Source organism: Manis javanica, chromosome 17 (genome assembly GCF_040802235.1).
Source record: "Manis javanica isolate MJ-LG chromosome 17, MJ_LKY, whole genome shotgun sequence".
NCBI classification, from domain to species: domain Eukaryota; kingdom Metazoa; phylum Chordata; class Mammalia; order Pholidota; family Manidae; genus Manis; species Manis javanica.
In genome coordinates this window covers 8,349,216-8,365,502 of record NC_133172.1, presented here as the reverse complement: position 1 = coordinate 8,365,502, position 16,287 = coordinate 8,349,216, and the positions used below count along the sequence as shown (strand labels likewise).

Here is a 16,287-nt window from a genome sequence, read left to right as displayed (position 1 = left end):
CTGTGGGGCCCTGGCCTAGGTGAGAGCAAGCTACTTCGGTCCATGTCTTCTCTCTCTTCAGCCAGAGCAACTGCACTTTAATTTTCAGGCATTCACTGTTTATTATCCCTCCTTTCTGCAGAGAGTTAAGAACGCCTTTTCCAGGTGCAAATTGCTGTGCCAAAGCTAGGGACATAGAAGGGTCATGGGAAATCACTGCGTTCTCTCATGGGCTAAGGGACAGAAGTCAGTACATAATCGCACAGCTGTATGATAACTTTCAGATTTTGCCCGATGCTAATAGATAGGGAGTATGTGGAGTGCGGTGGTGGACACAGGCTCTGGAGTCAGCATACTAGCCCCACCATTTTTTTCTGGGTAGCTCAGTTTCTTCCCTTGTCAAACGGGAAAGGAACACTACTATTCCTGAAGGGTCTTCCAGGAATAACAGTAATGGTAGCGCAGAGCTTACACAAGCGTGTTGGTTTGCTGAGATGATGTATGTCAGATGCTTGTCACTGTGCCTGGCCCATGTGTAAGCACAGCATAAATGTCAGCAGTTGCTGTGACCATAGCACTTAGTTTACATCTAGGGTTCAGGGGAGCCCTCTCTGAGGGAGCCATGTTGAGCCAGCCACAAGACAGAGGTAAAGAAACAACAACCTGTAGGAAGGCCTTGGGGCAGGAAGGGGTCAGTGCTTTTGAGTCCCTGAAAGGCCAGCGGGATTGGAGTGAAGTGGGGCTGTGATACAGGCCACGTGTGAAGAAGTTTGAATTTTATCCTAGGTGCAAAGAGGAAGGATTGTAGGCTGGTGGGGACCACAACCAGGTTTCCTGGCAGATTATCCTTGGAAAAGTTCTCTTTTCTTAGTGAGGAAAGAGTAGAGAAATCAGGAAAGGAAGGCCACTGGGCTGTGGTTGGTGACATCTTTGTTCTTTTCAAGGTTCACTGAGAATCAGGAACCTGAAAGAAGTTAACCTCTGCCCTCATTAATGCTTGCCTGGAATCTGCCCGTGACCTGAAGGGACTTTTCTCCTTGGGAGCCTGCTGTGGAAGAGAAGTGGGCATTGTGTGCATGGGGATGGAAGTAGTGGTGATGCCCGGTACCTGTGTGCTGGGTGGGGCTGTTTCTTTGTGGGCAGATATTTATTCAGCCAGTGAGACCCCTCACAGGGGTGGCACCAGCTCTCCTCATTGTCACACTGCCATTGCCCCTGGGACACTGGCTTGTAGGGGTGTGCTGGCAAAGTCACACTCAGAGCCTGAAGGACGCTTACATGCTTGGCAGGAGGGTCTCCCAGCTGCTCCTGGCTTTGAACATCCATTGCTGCTTCACCGAGTGCAGTCTGCTCACCTCAATTATGGGTCCTGTTCTTCTCTCCCCTCCATCCTGGGCTGCCCAGAATAGGCAGCATCAACTCTAGGCTGGCGTGAAGTTCACTTTGTGCAGTTTCTTAAACACATCTAGGGTATGCATTTTCTTTTATAATCAAGACAAAGACAGCCCCTTGTTCGGTTCAGAGCAGAGTCCAAAAGCCCCCTTTCACAGCTAATAACAGTAAATGCATGGGTAGCTTATAAAGGATCAGCCAGATGCTAGAGCCATATGATGCCCCAGACCTGGTGTGATATTTTCATCTTTCCCCTCCAGATCTCTTCTCTCCCTTTCTCTTCAGCCTTGAGATTTATGACATGGCTCTGTGTTTGTACAATGGCATTGGAAATGTATAAAGCCACAGGGCCTAGCTGTGGGGCTAACACCCGGTCAGGCAGTCATAATAGAGTGCTAGTGGCATTCTGTCATAAGGAGAAAGGAAGGTCTGGCATTGCCAGAAACAAATCTTGATTGACGAGGGAATTACCGAGGGAAGACAGCTAACAAAGGGGCACTGGCAGGGCCAGAGTGACCCTAGTGTTCAAGTAATAGAAGAGCCAGAAAATCATTCCAAGCACATCCGAAACAGGAAGGCACCAGGGAGACCTGGTGGGGACTCTTCAGTGTTATCAATAGTGGAACTTCACCCAAGAATAAAGCAAGGACACTTTCCATTGGCTACTTTCTATATGGAGAGGAGGCAGCATTTTTTTCTCTGGCACTACCTCGTCATCCTCCAATTGGCAGATGAGGACAGTGAGTGGGGTGTGAATGAAGAGAGGAATGTATGTGACTAAACAAGGGCAAATGGAAAAGCCTTATAACCCATAATGGAGCTGGCGTTTATAGGGTGTATCCTACATATAATATTTAAGGGAAAAGGGAACAGGGAATTAACTTTGGAGGTAGTGTAGCGCTTAAATGCACAGTCATCCGAGACAAAGACTTAAGTGAGCCAGTTCAGATCTTGCTCCCACCACTTACCCAGCTCTGTGGCCCTGGAAATTGACTTAGCCTCTCTGAGCCCCCAGTTGCTGTCTGTAAAATGAGAACAAAGATAATATTTACTGCAAGAAATTATTGGGTGGATTCACTGTGGTAATTCTAGTGAAGAGCTTAGAAAAGTGCCTGGCACATAGTAAGTCCTCAGCAAAAGTTAACAATTATCATTATTTTATGACTGTCATTGTTATTTCAGTGTGTCAACTGTTTGTATTACTTCATTCATATTTGTAATCTCAGTGTTCACAATATATTAAGAGGCATTAATAAACAGTCCTGTTTCTGATGAGGAACCCCAGGCTCTGAGAGGTAGAGTGATTTGTCCTCAGTCTCCCGGCCATCTGTCTCCAAGACAGAACAGAATCAGAATTGAGGTCACTTTGGCATGCATGTTTTTAAATATTTTTCTGCACACTGGCTTGTTTTGGCTAAGGCCTCAGAACAGGCCATGCCTACAGGCAGGCACTGCTGTTGAGGCTTGTTAAGCTTGTAGAGAAAAGAAAAAGAAGGTAGGCATTATGCTGTGGGCTTAGGTTATCTAAGCCTAGGTTATCTCATGTATTCCTCACAGCAAGCTCCAAAGGTGGGTGTTAATCCTCTGTGCAGTCAGATGAGCAGAAGCTAGGGCCTAGATTTGAACCCATGTCTCCCTGAGCAAAACTCGGGTGCTCCTCCACCTGTCAGCTTGCTTTCCACTTAAATCATTGGGTAACAGCTGGTCCTTTAGCCTTGTGCTGAGATCTTAAATGTGCAGCAACAGGGTGTGTGTGAGGTAGGAACTGCTGTCGTACAGAGAAGGGGATGGAGGCCCCGACCCGAGTCTTGCAGCTAGCAAGCAGCCTCTACTTTTCCCCAGACTGCCCCCAGCCTCCTAGCCTTTGCTCTTCTATGGAGGTAGGGCTGCTGCTTGTGACCCTCAAAAGGAGACAGACTATACATATTACCTATTGGCATTTGACCCAAAAAGAGGACTTCTTGCTCTTCTCCGGAGGTCAGTCTTCTTCAAGACAATTGGAATTTTATTCTTGACGGAGTTTCCTGCTCTCCCTGAGTTCCCAAGCACTCTACGGCCTTGAAAGCTAGCCTGCCTGAGACTTACCTTTTCCATGCGTGGAAGAGGAGACTGGTTAATTAGATGCATTTCAGCCTCCAGAAAAATTGACAAAAGTTGTTAAGACCTGTCTGGTGTCAGGCATTGTAGATTCCTGGCAGCACCAATTAAATGTTTTTTAAAGGACTAAAGTGCTGAGTGGTTTTGTTTTTAGTGAGCTGCTTTATTTTTATGATAAAACTTTTTTTTTGTACCATTAATCTACAGTTACATGAGGAACATTGTTTACTAGGCTTCCTCCTTCACCAAGTCCCCCCCACAAACCCCATTACAGTCACTGTCCATCAGAGTAATAAGATGCTGTAGAGTCACTACTTGTCTTCTCTGTGCTGCACAGCCCTCCCCGTGCCCCCCTCACATTATACACGCTAATCGTAATGCCCCCTTTCTTCCCACCCCTCCTTATCCCTCCCATCCCACCCATCCTCCCCAGTCCCTTTCCCTTTGGTAACTGTTAGTCCATTCTTGGGTTCTGTGTTCCTTCAGTTTTTTCTTTGTTCTTATACTCCACATATGAGTGAAATCATTTGGTACTTGTCTTTCTCTGCCTGGCTTATTTCACTGAATATAATACCCTCTAGCTCCATCCATGTTCAAATGGTAGGATTTGTTTTCTTCTTATGGCTGACTAATATTCCATTGTGTATATGTACCACATCTTCTTTATCCATTCATCTGCTGATGGACACTTAGGTTGCTTCCATTACTTGGCTACTGTAAATAGTGCTGCGATAAACATAGGGGTGCATCTGTCTTTTTCATACTGGGCCGCTGTATTCTTAGGGTAAATTCCTAGAAGTGGAATTCCTGGGTCAAATGGTATTTCTATTTTGAGCTTTTTGAGGAACCTCCATACTGCTTTCCACAATGGTTGAACTAATTTACATTCCCACCAGCAGTGTAGGAGGGTTCCCCTTCTCCACAACCTTGCCAACATTTGTTGTTAGTCTTCTGGATGGTGGCGATCCTTACTGGTGTGAGGTGATATCTCATTGTGGTTTTAATTTGCATTTCTCTTTTGACTAGTGATGTGGAGCATCTTTTCATGTGTCTGTTGGCCATCTGAATTTCTTCTTTAGAGAAGTGCCTGTTCAGCTCCTCTGTCCATTTTTTAATTGGATTATTTGCTTTTTGTTTGTTGAGGTGCATGAGCTCTTTATATATTTTGGATTAAAGTACTGAGTTTTTATATCTAAATATAGAAAGTAAAAATAAACAAGTCAGAGTTTGTCTTGGAAGCAGTATTGATTCATTGCTAGAAAGGAAAGTTAGGAGGAACTGAGTCCTGGTGTGAATGGGCAGTGGTGCAGCCTGCCCTGGGCTAACTGAGGAAAAACTTCTGGCCACAAACACTGGTGTTGTGAAGTGGTGCTTAGGATCCAGGAATAAAAACTTGCTTGGACATTTCAGAAAAACAGAATAATAGCAGGGCAGGAAGCAATTCTCTCCCTCAGTTTTCAAGCTCCTAGGGGCCACCATTCATCTTCCTAGTGCCTCTAGTGCGCCAGGTGTCCTCAGGGGCTGGGGTCAGCACTAGGCTCTGAGTGGGAGTTGGGTGAAATGTGCCAGTTCTTAGCCCTGGGGAACGCCTCCTAGCTGACATTGCTGGGCCATCTAGCCTTCTTATGTCACCAGAATAGTTTTAAGGAAGACCATGTCTGAAAGGCTGTGTAAAGGAACTTACCTGCCTGTGTGTGCTCAATACAGATTTATTGAAAAGAAAGAGTAACGCCATTTCTCTTCGCTTTTCTGTTTACTGTTTTTTAATGTTTTTATGAAAGTCAGACATGGCCATGGTTAGAAGTTTAAGTAATTCATAAGGACATACTTACATGCAAAAAGCAGCAATTCTAATGCTTTCTGGAACTGCTTTATTCTTAAAGTATCTGGTATCCATTTTCCATTCTGTCCCCCAATTTTACTGAATCATGGAATTCAGGACTCAGACCTTAGAGGCCTGCATCATATTCTAAAGTGGCAGTTCTTGAAAAAGTGTGGCTCCGAGACCAGCAGCATCACTTTGGAATGTGTTGGAAATGCAGGTTCTTGGGCCCCACTCCAAACTAATAGAATCAGCTAGTGGAGCCCTGGAACCTGTGTTATCACAAGCCTCCAGTGATTCTGATATATGTTCAATTTTGAGAACTAGTGATTTAGAACCTAGTACTAAAAGAATGCAAGCTATAGAACCAGATGGGGGTTCAGATCGCAAAGCACTAGCTCTCTGACCTTGGGTGTGTTACTTTCTCTCCTGGCATCTACATTCAAATCTGTAAAATGGGATTAGTGATAACCTGTTGGAAGGCACCATTGTGAGAACTAATGTAAAAATTCATGGTAAGCACTTAGCGTTATGTGCCTCACACATAGTAAGCAGTCAATAAATTGTTTATTGTTATTGTTATTGGCTGTCCTACTAGACTGCATATTAGTCTTTTTTAAACAGCATCCCAGACAGGTGGCTGTCTGGTGAGGTGGAAGTTCAAAAGCTCCGGCCCATTCCAATGATTGACAGCTATAGCTATTGAGAGCTGTTCTGTATATTGAGAGAATATTTGCCTTCCTGTAATTTCCATTCTTAGTCATAGCTCTGTTCTCTAGTCTTTGGAACAACACTGATCTACATAGCAGTTCAGATATTTGAAGAGAGTGACCTTGGCCGTTCTGAACTTTCTCTTGTTCTATTCTCAAAGATTAATTTAAACATGGAAGATATTTGAAACCAATAGGGCTTTTTAAAAAAGAAAGAGAGAGAAAATGAAGGAAAGAAAGAAAATGACCTATAGCCAAGACTCTGCTTTTGTTGTGGGTCTTTGGAGATTTCTGGTATGTGGAGATGTCTCCGAGTTTAAGGTTAAAGTTTTCTCAGATGGACTTGTGGGCATGAAGTAGACATTGTAGGGGTACTATTTGTAAGGACTTAGCTTTCTGCTAGTAGGCAGAGCCAGAGTCACCACTGCAGTGTTTCTGTGGGCCTCCCAGGGTGCATACCGCTCAGGATCCAGCATGTGTGTGTGTGTGTGTCTGTGTGTAGGCTGCTCTGGCACCCCAGCCCTTTCCCTGCTGTGGCCTTGGGCTCACTTGGCAAGCTGCCCATGCTCTAGCAGGCATCCTGGTTCTCACCTGTGTTGCTGACCTTCTATTTCACTAGCAGCCTTTCTGGTGTTTGCAGTTTGCTCTAAGGTTTTTGTTTGTATTTAATTGATGTCTAATTAGTAGTTGTGAAAAATTGTACTTGCCAAGCAAATAATACCTTTCCTAAATTATGCCATGGTGTTGTGTAGGGCAGTGGCAGAATTGCTGTTTTAAAATAGGATTTTGTAAAGTAAACATGTGTCCAGATTACAGGAAGTACTAAGTTGATGATTAATTGGTGCTGTGGAGCTGGCCTTGCACTTTCAAATGCTTCCATTTTGGTGATCATCCATCTAGTGATGTTTCAGCGGGCCCACACCTCTGATAATTTCCAGATAGCTAATTTGCGGTTTGTTTTCTGTCTTGTGATGCCAGGGTGGGGGGTCATTAGGAGACAATACAGAGGACTCCTCTGTCTGAGCTGAAGGTCAGTGTTGCCAGAAGATGATGAGTGGCCTGAGGCTGTCAGGATCTCCTGCAGCTCAAAGTGCCCTCCACGTGGGACCCAGGAGCTGCGGGCTTTGCTGCATCGCTGAGAACTTTTTAAGCTCCTGCTATTTGTACCATTGTTTTCTTTGTACTGGACGGTGCTAATAATTCAGGTAAAGGGAAGAGTACATAGAAAATAGTTTTTTTTTTTCAGCCTAGGGGCCAAAGGCATACCCAGGGGCAGATGCATACCCAGAGCTTGCCAAATGTGGATGATTTCCTGTGTACACATGTAACAAGTTATGTGAGATGTGAAATAGGTAGAAAGATGAAATTTGTCTGAGAGTAGTTGAGAAAAGCCACTGAGAAAAGAGATCGTTGTAAAATTACTAATTGTGGATGGTGAACAGGGTCCATCGCTGACCTTTGGCCTTTGGGGGCTAACAACAATAGATGCTATCTCAAAAGCTACCCAAAATGCTGAGCTTTTTGTGGTGTTTCTTCTGAGGAGGAAGACTGGTCTAGACCCCAGTCTGGTGAATGAATGGCAAGTATCTCCTGGAACATTGTGGAGGCAGAATGGCCAAGGCCGCAGACTTAACCCCCTCTGCCTCTTATCAGCTGTGTGATTTGGGGCAAGGACTTCACCTTTCTGAGCCTCACTTTTCTTACTTGTATTCTCCTCCATCCAGTAGCTCCCACCATTAGGGAACTACTACTATGGGCCTGCAGGTTCTAGGGGTTGAGGATTTGATGGCATCATTCATTTAATAGTAAGTGAGTGGTGGATGGATGTGAGAAAGCACCTAGCTCAGTGCACAGCATAGTGACCCCTCAGGAAGTGTTAACTCCAAAAGGGAAGTCAATGGGAAAGTCACCACTGAACCAGGGTGCATTAGAGACCTCAGGCTTGGAAACTGTCCCCACTTCTTGTGCCGCCTGCAGTGATGGCAGCTCCTTCATAGCTTGGTTTCGCATCGAAGGGTGTCCTTGGGACTGGCCCATTAACCCCCTTTCTCTGGGGTGAAAGGCCTTTGTGCAGTTAACAGCTTCTTTTAAGCCAGGGAATTGATGACTTTTTGCTTCATTGTTCTTCAGAGTTCACCTGCCACCAATGTGGGGCCCCAGAAACAGGTCAGCTGCGTTTCTCTCTCCAGAGGCAGCAATTACAGTGACAACTGGGGTTGAGACACTTGACTCTCTGGAGCCTGCAATTGGCTTCAGGGCCTGGTCCTCGCTGCTGCCAGTGATGCCTTCTGGTGTTGCATGGTGGCCCCAGGGGGCTTCCTTAGTGCCTCTTCAGCTAGCCAGAGTTGCCCGAAACCACTCTGCAGAAGGGACATGCTGGGCTGGCCATGAATCCCCATCTTGGTTTTCACAGTGACTTTACTGTTCTTTATACCTGTGATCTTAGGGGTACAGCAGTGGACGAGAGGGAGAGTGGAGTCAGTAGACAGTGCCTGGAATCCTCTCCAAGCTGAACCATGCTTCCCTGTGTCAACGGGTGGGGAGTGAAGGGTGGGAGGGACTCAGTCTCACTTAATGACTTTATATTCTTCTATATTCATTGAACTCTAGTTGTGTGTTTTTTTGGTATCATTAATATAGTTACATGAGCAACCTCGTGGTTACTAGATTCCTCCCATTATTAAGTCCCCCCCACATACCCCATTACAGTCACTGTCCATCAGTGTAGTAAGATGCTATAGAATCACTACTTGTCTTCTCTGTGCTATACAGCCTTCCCTGTGCACCCCCCGCCCACATTATGTGTGCTAATCATAATGCCCCTATTTCCCCTTATCCTTCCCTTCCCAACCATTCTCCCCAGTCACTTTCCCTTTGGTAACTGTTAGTCCGTTCTTGGGTTCTGTGGGTCTGCTGCTGTTTTGTTCCTTCAGTTTTTTCTTTATTCTTATACTCCACAGATGAGTGAAATCATTTGATACTTATCTTTCTTTGCCTGGCTTATTTCACTGAGCATAATACCCTCTAACTCCATCCATGTTGTTGCAACTGGTAGGATTTGTTTTCTTCTTATGGCTGAATAATATTCCATTGTGTATATGGACCACATCTTCTTTATCCATTCATCTACTGATGGACACTTAGGTTGCTTCCATTACTTGGCTACTGTAAATAGTGCTGCGATAAACATAGGGGTGCATCTGTCTTTTTCAAACTGGGCTCCTACATTCTTAGGGTAAATTCCTAAGAGTGGAATTCCTGGGTCAAATGGTATTTCTATTTTGAGTCTTTTGAGGAACCTCCATACTACTTTCCACAATGGTTGAACTAATTACATTCCCACCAGCAGTATAGGAGGGTTCCCCTTTCTCTGCACCTCACCAGCATTTGTTGTTTCTAGTCTTTTCTATGTTAGCCATCCTAACTGGTGTGAGGTGATACCTCATTGTGGTTTTTATTTGCATTTCCCTGATAATTAGCAATGTGGAACATCTTTTCATGTGCCTGTTGGCCATCTGAATTTCTTCTTTGGAGAAGTGTCTGTTCATATCCTCTGCCCACTTTTTAATCGGGTTATTTGCTTTTTGGGTGTTGAGGTGTATGAGTTCTTCATATATTTTGGATGTTAACCCCTTGTCGGATATGTCATTTACGAGTATATTCTCCCATACTGTAGGATGCCTTTTTGTTCTGCTGATGGTGTCCTTTGCTGTACAGAAGCTTTTTAGTTTAGTATAGTCACACTTGTTCATTTTTGCGTGTTTCCCTTGCCTGTGGAAATATGTTTATGAAGATGTTTTCATGCTTATATTCAAGAGAGTTTTGCCTATGTTTTCTTCTAAGAGTTTTATAGTTTCATGACTTACATTCAGGTCTTTGTTCCATTTTTAGTTTACTTTTGTGTGTGGAATTAGACAGTAATCCACTTTCATTCTCTTTCATGTAGCTGTCCAGTTTTGCCAGCACCAGCTGTTGAAGAGGCTGTCATTTCCCCATTGTATGTCCATGGCTCCTTTATTGTATATTAATTGACCATATATGCTTGGGTTAATATCTGGACTCTGTTCCACTGGTCTATGAGTCTGTTCTTGTGCCAGTACCAAATTGTCTTGATTACTGTGGCTTTGTAATAGAGCTTGAAGTTGGGAAGCAAGATCCCCCCTGCTTTTTTCTTCCTTCTCAGGATTGCTTTGGCTATTTCAGGGTCTTTTGTAGTTCCATATGAATTTTAGAACTATTTGTTCCAGTTTGTTGAAGAATGCTGTTGGTATTTTGATAGAGATTGCATTGAATCTGTAGATTGCTTTAGGCAGGATGGCCATTTTGAAAATATTAATTCTTCCTAGCCAAGAGCATGGGATGAATTTCCATTTATTAGTGTCCTCTTTAATTTCTCTTAAGAGTTTCTTGTAGTTTTCAGGATATAGGTCTTTCACTTCCTTGGTTAGGTTTATTCCTAGGTATTTTATTCTTTTTGATGCAGTTGTGAATGGAATTGTTTTCCTGATTTCTGTTTCTGATAGTTCATCATTAGTGTATAGGAATGCAACAGATTTCTTTGTATTAATTTTGTATCCCACAACTTCGCTGAATTCAGATATTAGTTCTAGTAGTTTCAGAGTGGATTCTTTAGGGTTTTTTATGTACAATATCATGTCATCTGCAAACAGTGACAGTTTGACTTCTTCCTTACCAATCTGGATGCCTTTTATATCTTTGTGTTGTCTGATTGCTGTGACGAGGACCTCCAGTACTATGTTGAATAAAAGCGGGAGAGTAGGCATCCTTATCCTTGTCTTGTTCCCGATCTTAGAGGAAAAGCTTTCAGCTTCTCGCTGTTATATATGATGTTGGCTTTGGGTTTGTCATATATGGCCTTTATTATGCTGAGGTACTTGCCCTCTACACCCATTTTGTTGAAAGTTTTTATCATGAATGGGTGTTGAATTTTGTCAAATGCTTTTGCAGGATCTGTGGAAATGATTGTGTGGTTTTTGTCCTTCTTTTTGTTGTGGTGGATGATATTGATGGATGTTCAAATGTTGTACCATCCTTGCATCCCTGAGATGAATCCTGCTTAATCATAGTGTATGATCCTCTTGATGTATTTTTGAGTTTGTTTTGCTAATATTCTGTTGAGTATTTTTGCATCTATGTTCATCAGGGATATTGGTCTGTAGTTTTCTTTTTTTGTGGTGTCTTTGCCCGGTTTTCATATTAGAGTGATGCTGGTTTCATAGAATGAGTTTGGAAGTATTCCCTCTTCTTCTATTTTTTGGAAAACTTTAAGGAGAATGGGTATTACATCTTCTCTAAATGTCAGCTAAAATGCAGCAGTGAATCCATCTGGACCAGTTTTGTTCTTGGGTAGTTTTTTGATTACTAATTCAATTTCATTGATGGTAATTGGTCTGTTTAGATTTTCTGTTTCTTCCTGGGCCGGTCTTGGAAGGGTGTGTTTTTCTAGAAAGTTGTCCATTTCTTCTAGGTTATCCAGTTTGTTAGCGTACAGATTTTCATAAAGTTCTCTAATAATTCTTTGTATTTCTGTGATGTCTGTTGTGATTTTTCCTTTCTCATTTCTGATTCTGTTGATGTGTGTAGATTCTCTCTTTTTCTTAATAAGTCTGGCTAGGGATTTATCTGTTTCTCAAAGAACCAACTCTTGGTTTCATTAATTTTTTCTATTGTTTTATTCTTCTCAGTTTTATTTATTTCTTCTTTGATCTTTATTATATCCCTCCTTCTGCAGACTTTGGGCTTCATTTGTTCTTCTTTTTCCAGTTTCAATAATTGTGAATTTAGACTACTCATTTGGGATTGTTCTTCCTTCTTTAAATAGGCCTGGATTGCTATATACTTTCCTCTTAGAACTGCCTTCGCTGCGTCCCACAGAAGTTGGGGCGTTGTGCTATTGTTTTCATTTGTTTCCATATATTGCTTGATCTCTGTTTTAATTTGGTCATTGATCCATTGATTATTTAGGAGCATGTTGTGAAGCCTCCATGTGTTTGTGAGCCTTTTTGTTTTCTTTGTACAATTTATTTCTCTAGTATTGTTTTTTTTTCTTACCTAACACTATACCAATAAGTTCCAGAGGAATCAAAAGTTAAACATTAAAAAAAATTATAAAACAAGAAGGATGAAACAGAATTTCTGATCTAGGAATAGGAAAATCTGTTCTAAGCACAGAAACCAAAGAAAGACATCATAAAGAAACTGGTCTTGAAAACCTAAAATTTCTAAATTATTTACTTCAACAAATTCAATACACAAAATTAGAAGACAGGTAACAAAAAAGTAAACATATATAGCATTAATGTAATTGTTTCCCTAATATTCAATGATCTCTTTGAAGTACAAAATGAGAAAAATCATTTCTATAGGAAAATGAATAAGAACATGCATAGGAAATTAACAAAGTAAGAAATAACACTGCCAAGAATCTGTTAAACTTAATAGCTATCAAATAAAAGCATAAAAAACATAATTGTGGATTATTTCCAGCAGTGAAAACTTGGAAGAACGAAAGTGATTAACAGTAGGGCTATTTTTAAAGTTGTGTGCTTTGATGTCTTTAAAATCATGTTGTAAGAAAGTAAGGAATATCTGATGATTAGAATAAGTTTCCAACATACCAGTTAAGTGAAAAGGGTGGGTTAAAACGTAGTATTATCTCCATTTTTGTTTAAAAAATTAAATCCAAGAGTGTACATCAAAGTGTAGACAGAAGTTATCTTTGGTTGATGTACTTCTATGTTGTTACAATTTTTACAGTAAACACATACTTTTAAATTTTTAAGTGACAAAACTGGGGGAAAGTGGGTTTAAGCATCTGGGAAAGTCACACGCACTTAGGCCTATTCCTGCTCGTGGTGGGTGCCTCCGCACTCTCCCTTCTTTCCTGGAGTCCAGTCCCCGTTTTCTGCTCTCCACTTCCTGCTCCTAAGACACCTGCTTGTTTCACCTCAGGATTGAGCACTGAAGGCATCTACCGGGTCAGCGGTAACAAGTCAGAGATGGAGAGTCTGCAGAGACAGTTTGACCAAGGTAAGGCCCACAGCCCGGCGGAGCACTGGAGGCTGGAGCCAGTTAAGGCAGACGCGACAGCTGAGCTGCTGTGGAGCCCCCGAGGGAGCTGCAGTTCGGCCCTTGGGGTGATCCTGCCACACACAGCCCCAAAGCCAAGAAGTACTGGCTTGGTGACAGAAAAAGAGCATTTGGTCGTGGTTAGCTTCGCCTCCATCGTCCCACTGCCACAGAGGAGAGGAGAACAGTGGTCCCACACCGCTCCATCTACAAACAGTTCCCGGTCGCCCTGGCATGGGCCTCATTCAACACTGAAGGGCCTGGCTTGCTTTGGACTGGGCCCCGCAGGAATAATTTTGGGCATAGGATTTAAAAGTTCGGTTGAGACTGCAGTCATGGGCCTTGACTGTGAGTACCTTATGGAGTACCCTCAACATGACTGTCCTCCTCAAAAGGCCCTGCACAGGAGAACCAGTGAGGGAACATTTTGTGATTAGCTGAGCCTCGGTACCCAGACTCCCAAAGCTGAACTCATATGAGTTAGACTGGCCCTAGGCAGGGACTCCCATCTCCTAAGCTAGGTCAGCTCTGAGGCCTAGAGCTGAAATGACCAAATCTATGTCACCATACCCAGCAGCCAACCTGTAGCTCTTAAAACTGAGCACACTGTGGGGTGAGAAGTCACACCACTGGTGCCAGAAGCCAGTGAGCCAAAGCAATGAAAGTTCTCAGGTGTCACTGACCAGAGAGGAAGGTAAGCTGAGGACCGCAGTGGGGCCCAACTCTGCATGTGGCTGGGCTGAGGAGGCCAGGTCAGAGTAGCCGCCCAGTGTGTGGCTGGGAGCAGATGCCTGCCCACACATCCAGAGGTCCGTGGCACTCCAGCACCGCCGGCAGTGGGAAGAGGTGTCACATGAGAAAAGGCAATGCCTGTTATCCTTTTTAATCCTGCAGGATAGGAAGCATGAAGTCAAAATGTGGTGTAGCCCACACTTGGTATGCGCTGTGTGTGCGCAAGAATCTGGATCACAGTTTATATCCCCAAAATGCGAACAGCTAATGTCTGTCAGTTGGTGATATCTTACAAATCAGGAATGCAATAAATTATGTAAAGAAAAATTAGAGAGAGGTCAGTGGTGTCATAAGCTGGGAGGGGCCAAAAGCAGAAAAATGAGTTCATTTGCCCCCTGCCAGCATAAGGGAGGGTCACTTGACTGGAGGCAACAGTCAAGATTGTTAGCAATGTTTTTGCAACCGCCCATGGAAAGCGAGCTGCATTTTCGGAAAGCCTCCTCCTGTTTTCTCAGAGGGGACCGCTGTGAGGGGAAGGCCGGGGCGCATCTGAGCCAAACAAAGGAGGGGGAAGGTAAGGTGGGTGGCCCGGAATGAGGGTGTGCGGCTCCTTTACTCAGAAAGTGACCTTAGGAAGAGGAGTTGGGTGTCACTTCCGTCTGCAGACCTCAGAACTTTGCTAGCAGCACCCAGGGGTGCCACTGCCTATCCAATCCATGACTCCTGAGTCCTGCTCAGGCTCCAGGCGAGCCCTCCGCAGCATCCCCAGGCCCACGAAGTTTCTCTGACTTCCTCCAAGCACTGAGTTTTCCTTTTGCTTCTGCCCAGTTTATTTTGGTCTGACCTCACTCTCCCAACTCCTTTCAGACCACAACCTAGACTTGGCAGAGAAGGACTTCACAGTGAACACCGTGGCTGGAGCCATGAAGAGCTTTTTCTCAGAACTGCCAGACCCCCTGGTCCCGTACAACATGCAGATTGATCTGGTGGAGGCGCACAGTGAGTACTGGCAGCCCCGCCTGGCTCGTGGGCCCCTGGCAGCACCCCAGGCTGCCCCTGTGTTGGGCGGGCTGAGGGAAGGGGACACAGCAGCAGCAGAACAGGTCCTGCCCTCGGCGACTGGACACTCTTGGTTTTGGAGCAGAGAGCCAAAGGATGTAAGGAAAGAGAACTAACAAGATAACACCGAAGGGACTTGTAATTTAGGCCCCTGCATCATGCTTCCTGGAGGGTTATATCAAGATGGTTGCAGGTTCCCCCAAAACTCCGTGAGTTAAGAACCTGGTTTTGGTGTCAAACCTGGGTTGAATCCCTACTCCTTAGCTTGTTCACAGTGTAAGCATGGCCAGCATAACCTTCCCCAACTCTTAGTTTCCTATATTATTGTCTGTGCTATTTTGAAACGAGAAGCAAGGTCTCGAGGCAAGGCTGTAACAGACCTGTTAAGTGGTAGGTGTTTCCTTTCCCCCTCTTTCTCATTCCCCCCTCCCTTCTCCCCTCTCTCATGTAAGAAAGTTAACATGTGATCTGGGGACAGACCACCTCTCAGGAAGCCAGCCTCTGGGGGAAAGAGACAGCTCCAGTCACCCAGACCAGATGATGGCCTGGGGCCGCAGCAAGTCATCACGTCTGGTTATATGGTTAATGGTAGCCTTTGCATGCCATCCTTCCTGCCCTGACAGCTGTGTCCGCCCTATCCTGCCTCTCTGAGGAGGCATTTCCCTTTATTTGGAGGTTCCCCTCGTGCATTTATCACATTTCTTAGCCAAAGACAGCCTTCCTGTGTTGCACCTTTGGTGGGCCTGGACCCCCAAGAAGCAGCTGTTGCCATGAAGCTGCGGAAGGGAGTGTCTTTGCCAGCGACCAAGGGGGTGGGGAAGAGGAAAGAGCCGTGTTCCTCAGAACACAGAACATTATACTCACCTCATCCCTGCCCATCTCAAAAGAGGGCGTTACAAGCAAGCACAGTTTACTCAGAAGACTGGTAGTGTGGGCTAGAATTTGGGGGAGACCACAAATCAGGCTTTTAAGCCCTGGGTCATGGACTGAGTGGCTTCAGGAAGTAAAGGTGCTGACAGAAGCCCAGTTCTGAACTGTGGGAGTGCCCATCAGAATCCGACTGCCAGGACTGCAAGGGTCCCCAGAGTCAGCTTTCCACAGTACATTTCCTGGGATGTTTGTCTCCACAGACTGGGTGCAGCCTTTGCCTTATTTTATCCACACGGCCCTGGAGGATTGAAATCATTCATTGCTCCTAATATTATCTGAGCCGACCTGGGATGAGAAAGAGGCATGTAGCTCTGGGACATCCATAGGGTTACCTGACCTTCTCAAGAGGGGTCAGGATTTCTCCAGTTGAGTCTGGGGGCGTGGGAATAGATACAAGTTTCTGCTCTGGTCCTGCTCTCCAAAGATGGAGCTCCTCCCAGCAATCACTTCGCCAGCAGGCTGGCCCAGATGTGAACT

At 44.5% G+C, this 16,287-nt stretch overlaps 1 protein-coding gene across 1 annotated transcript in view; it reads left to right on the top strand.

Annotated features, from left to right (window-relative positions):
* Window positions 1–16,287, top strand: part of ARHGAP35 (Rho GTPase activating protein 35) — a 121,055-nt gene that overhangs the window by 94,110 nt on the left and 10,658 nt on the right. The window contains exons 4-5 of the mRNA XM_037005006.2: window positions 12,973–13,050; window positions 14,689–14,820. Of these exons, the coding sequence (XP_036860901.1) occupies window positions 12,973–13,050; window positions 14,689–14,820 (210 nt within the window). The remainder of the gene's footprint in view (window positions 1–12,972; window positions 13,051–14,688; window positions 14,821–16,287) is intronic.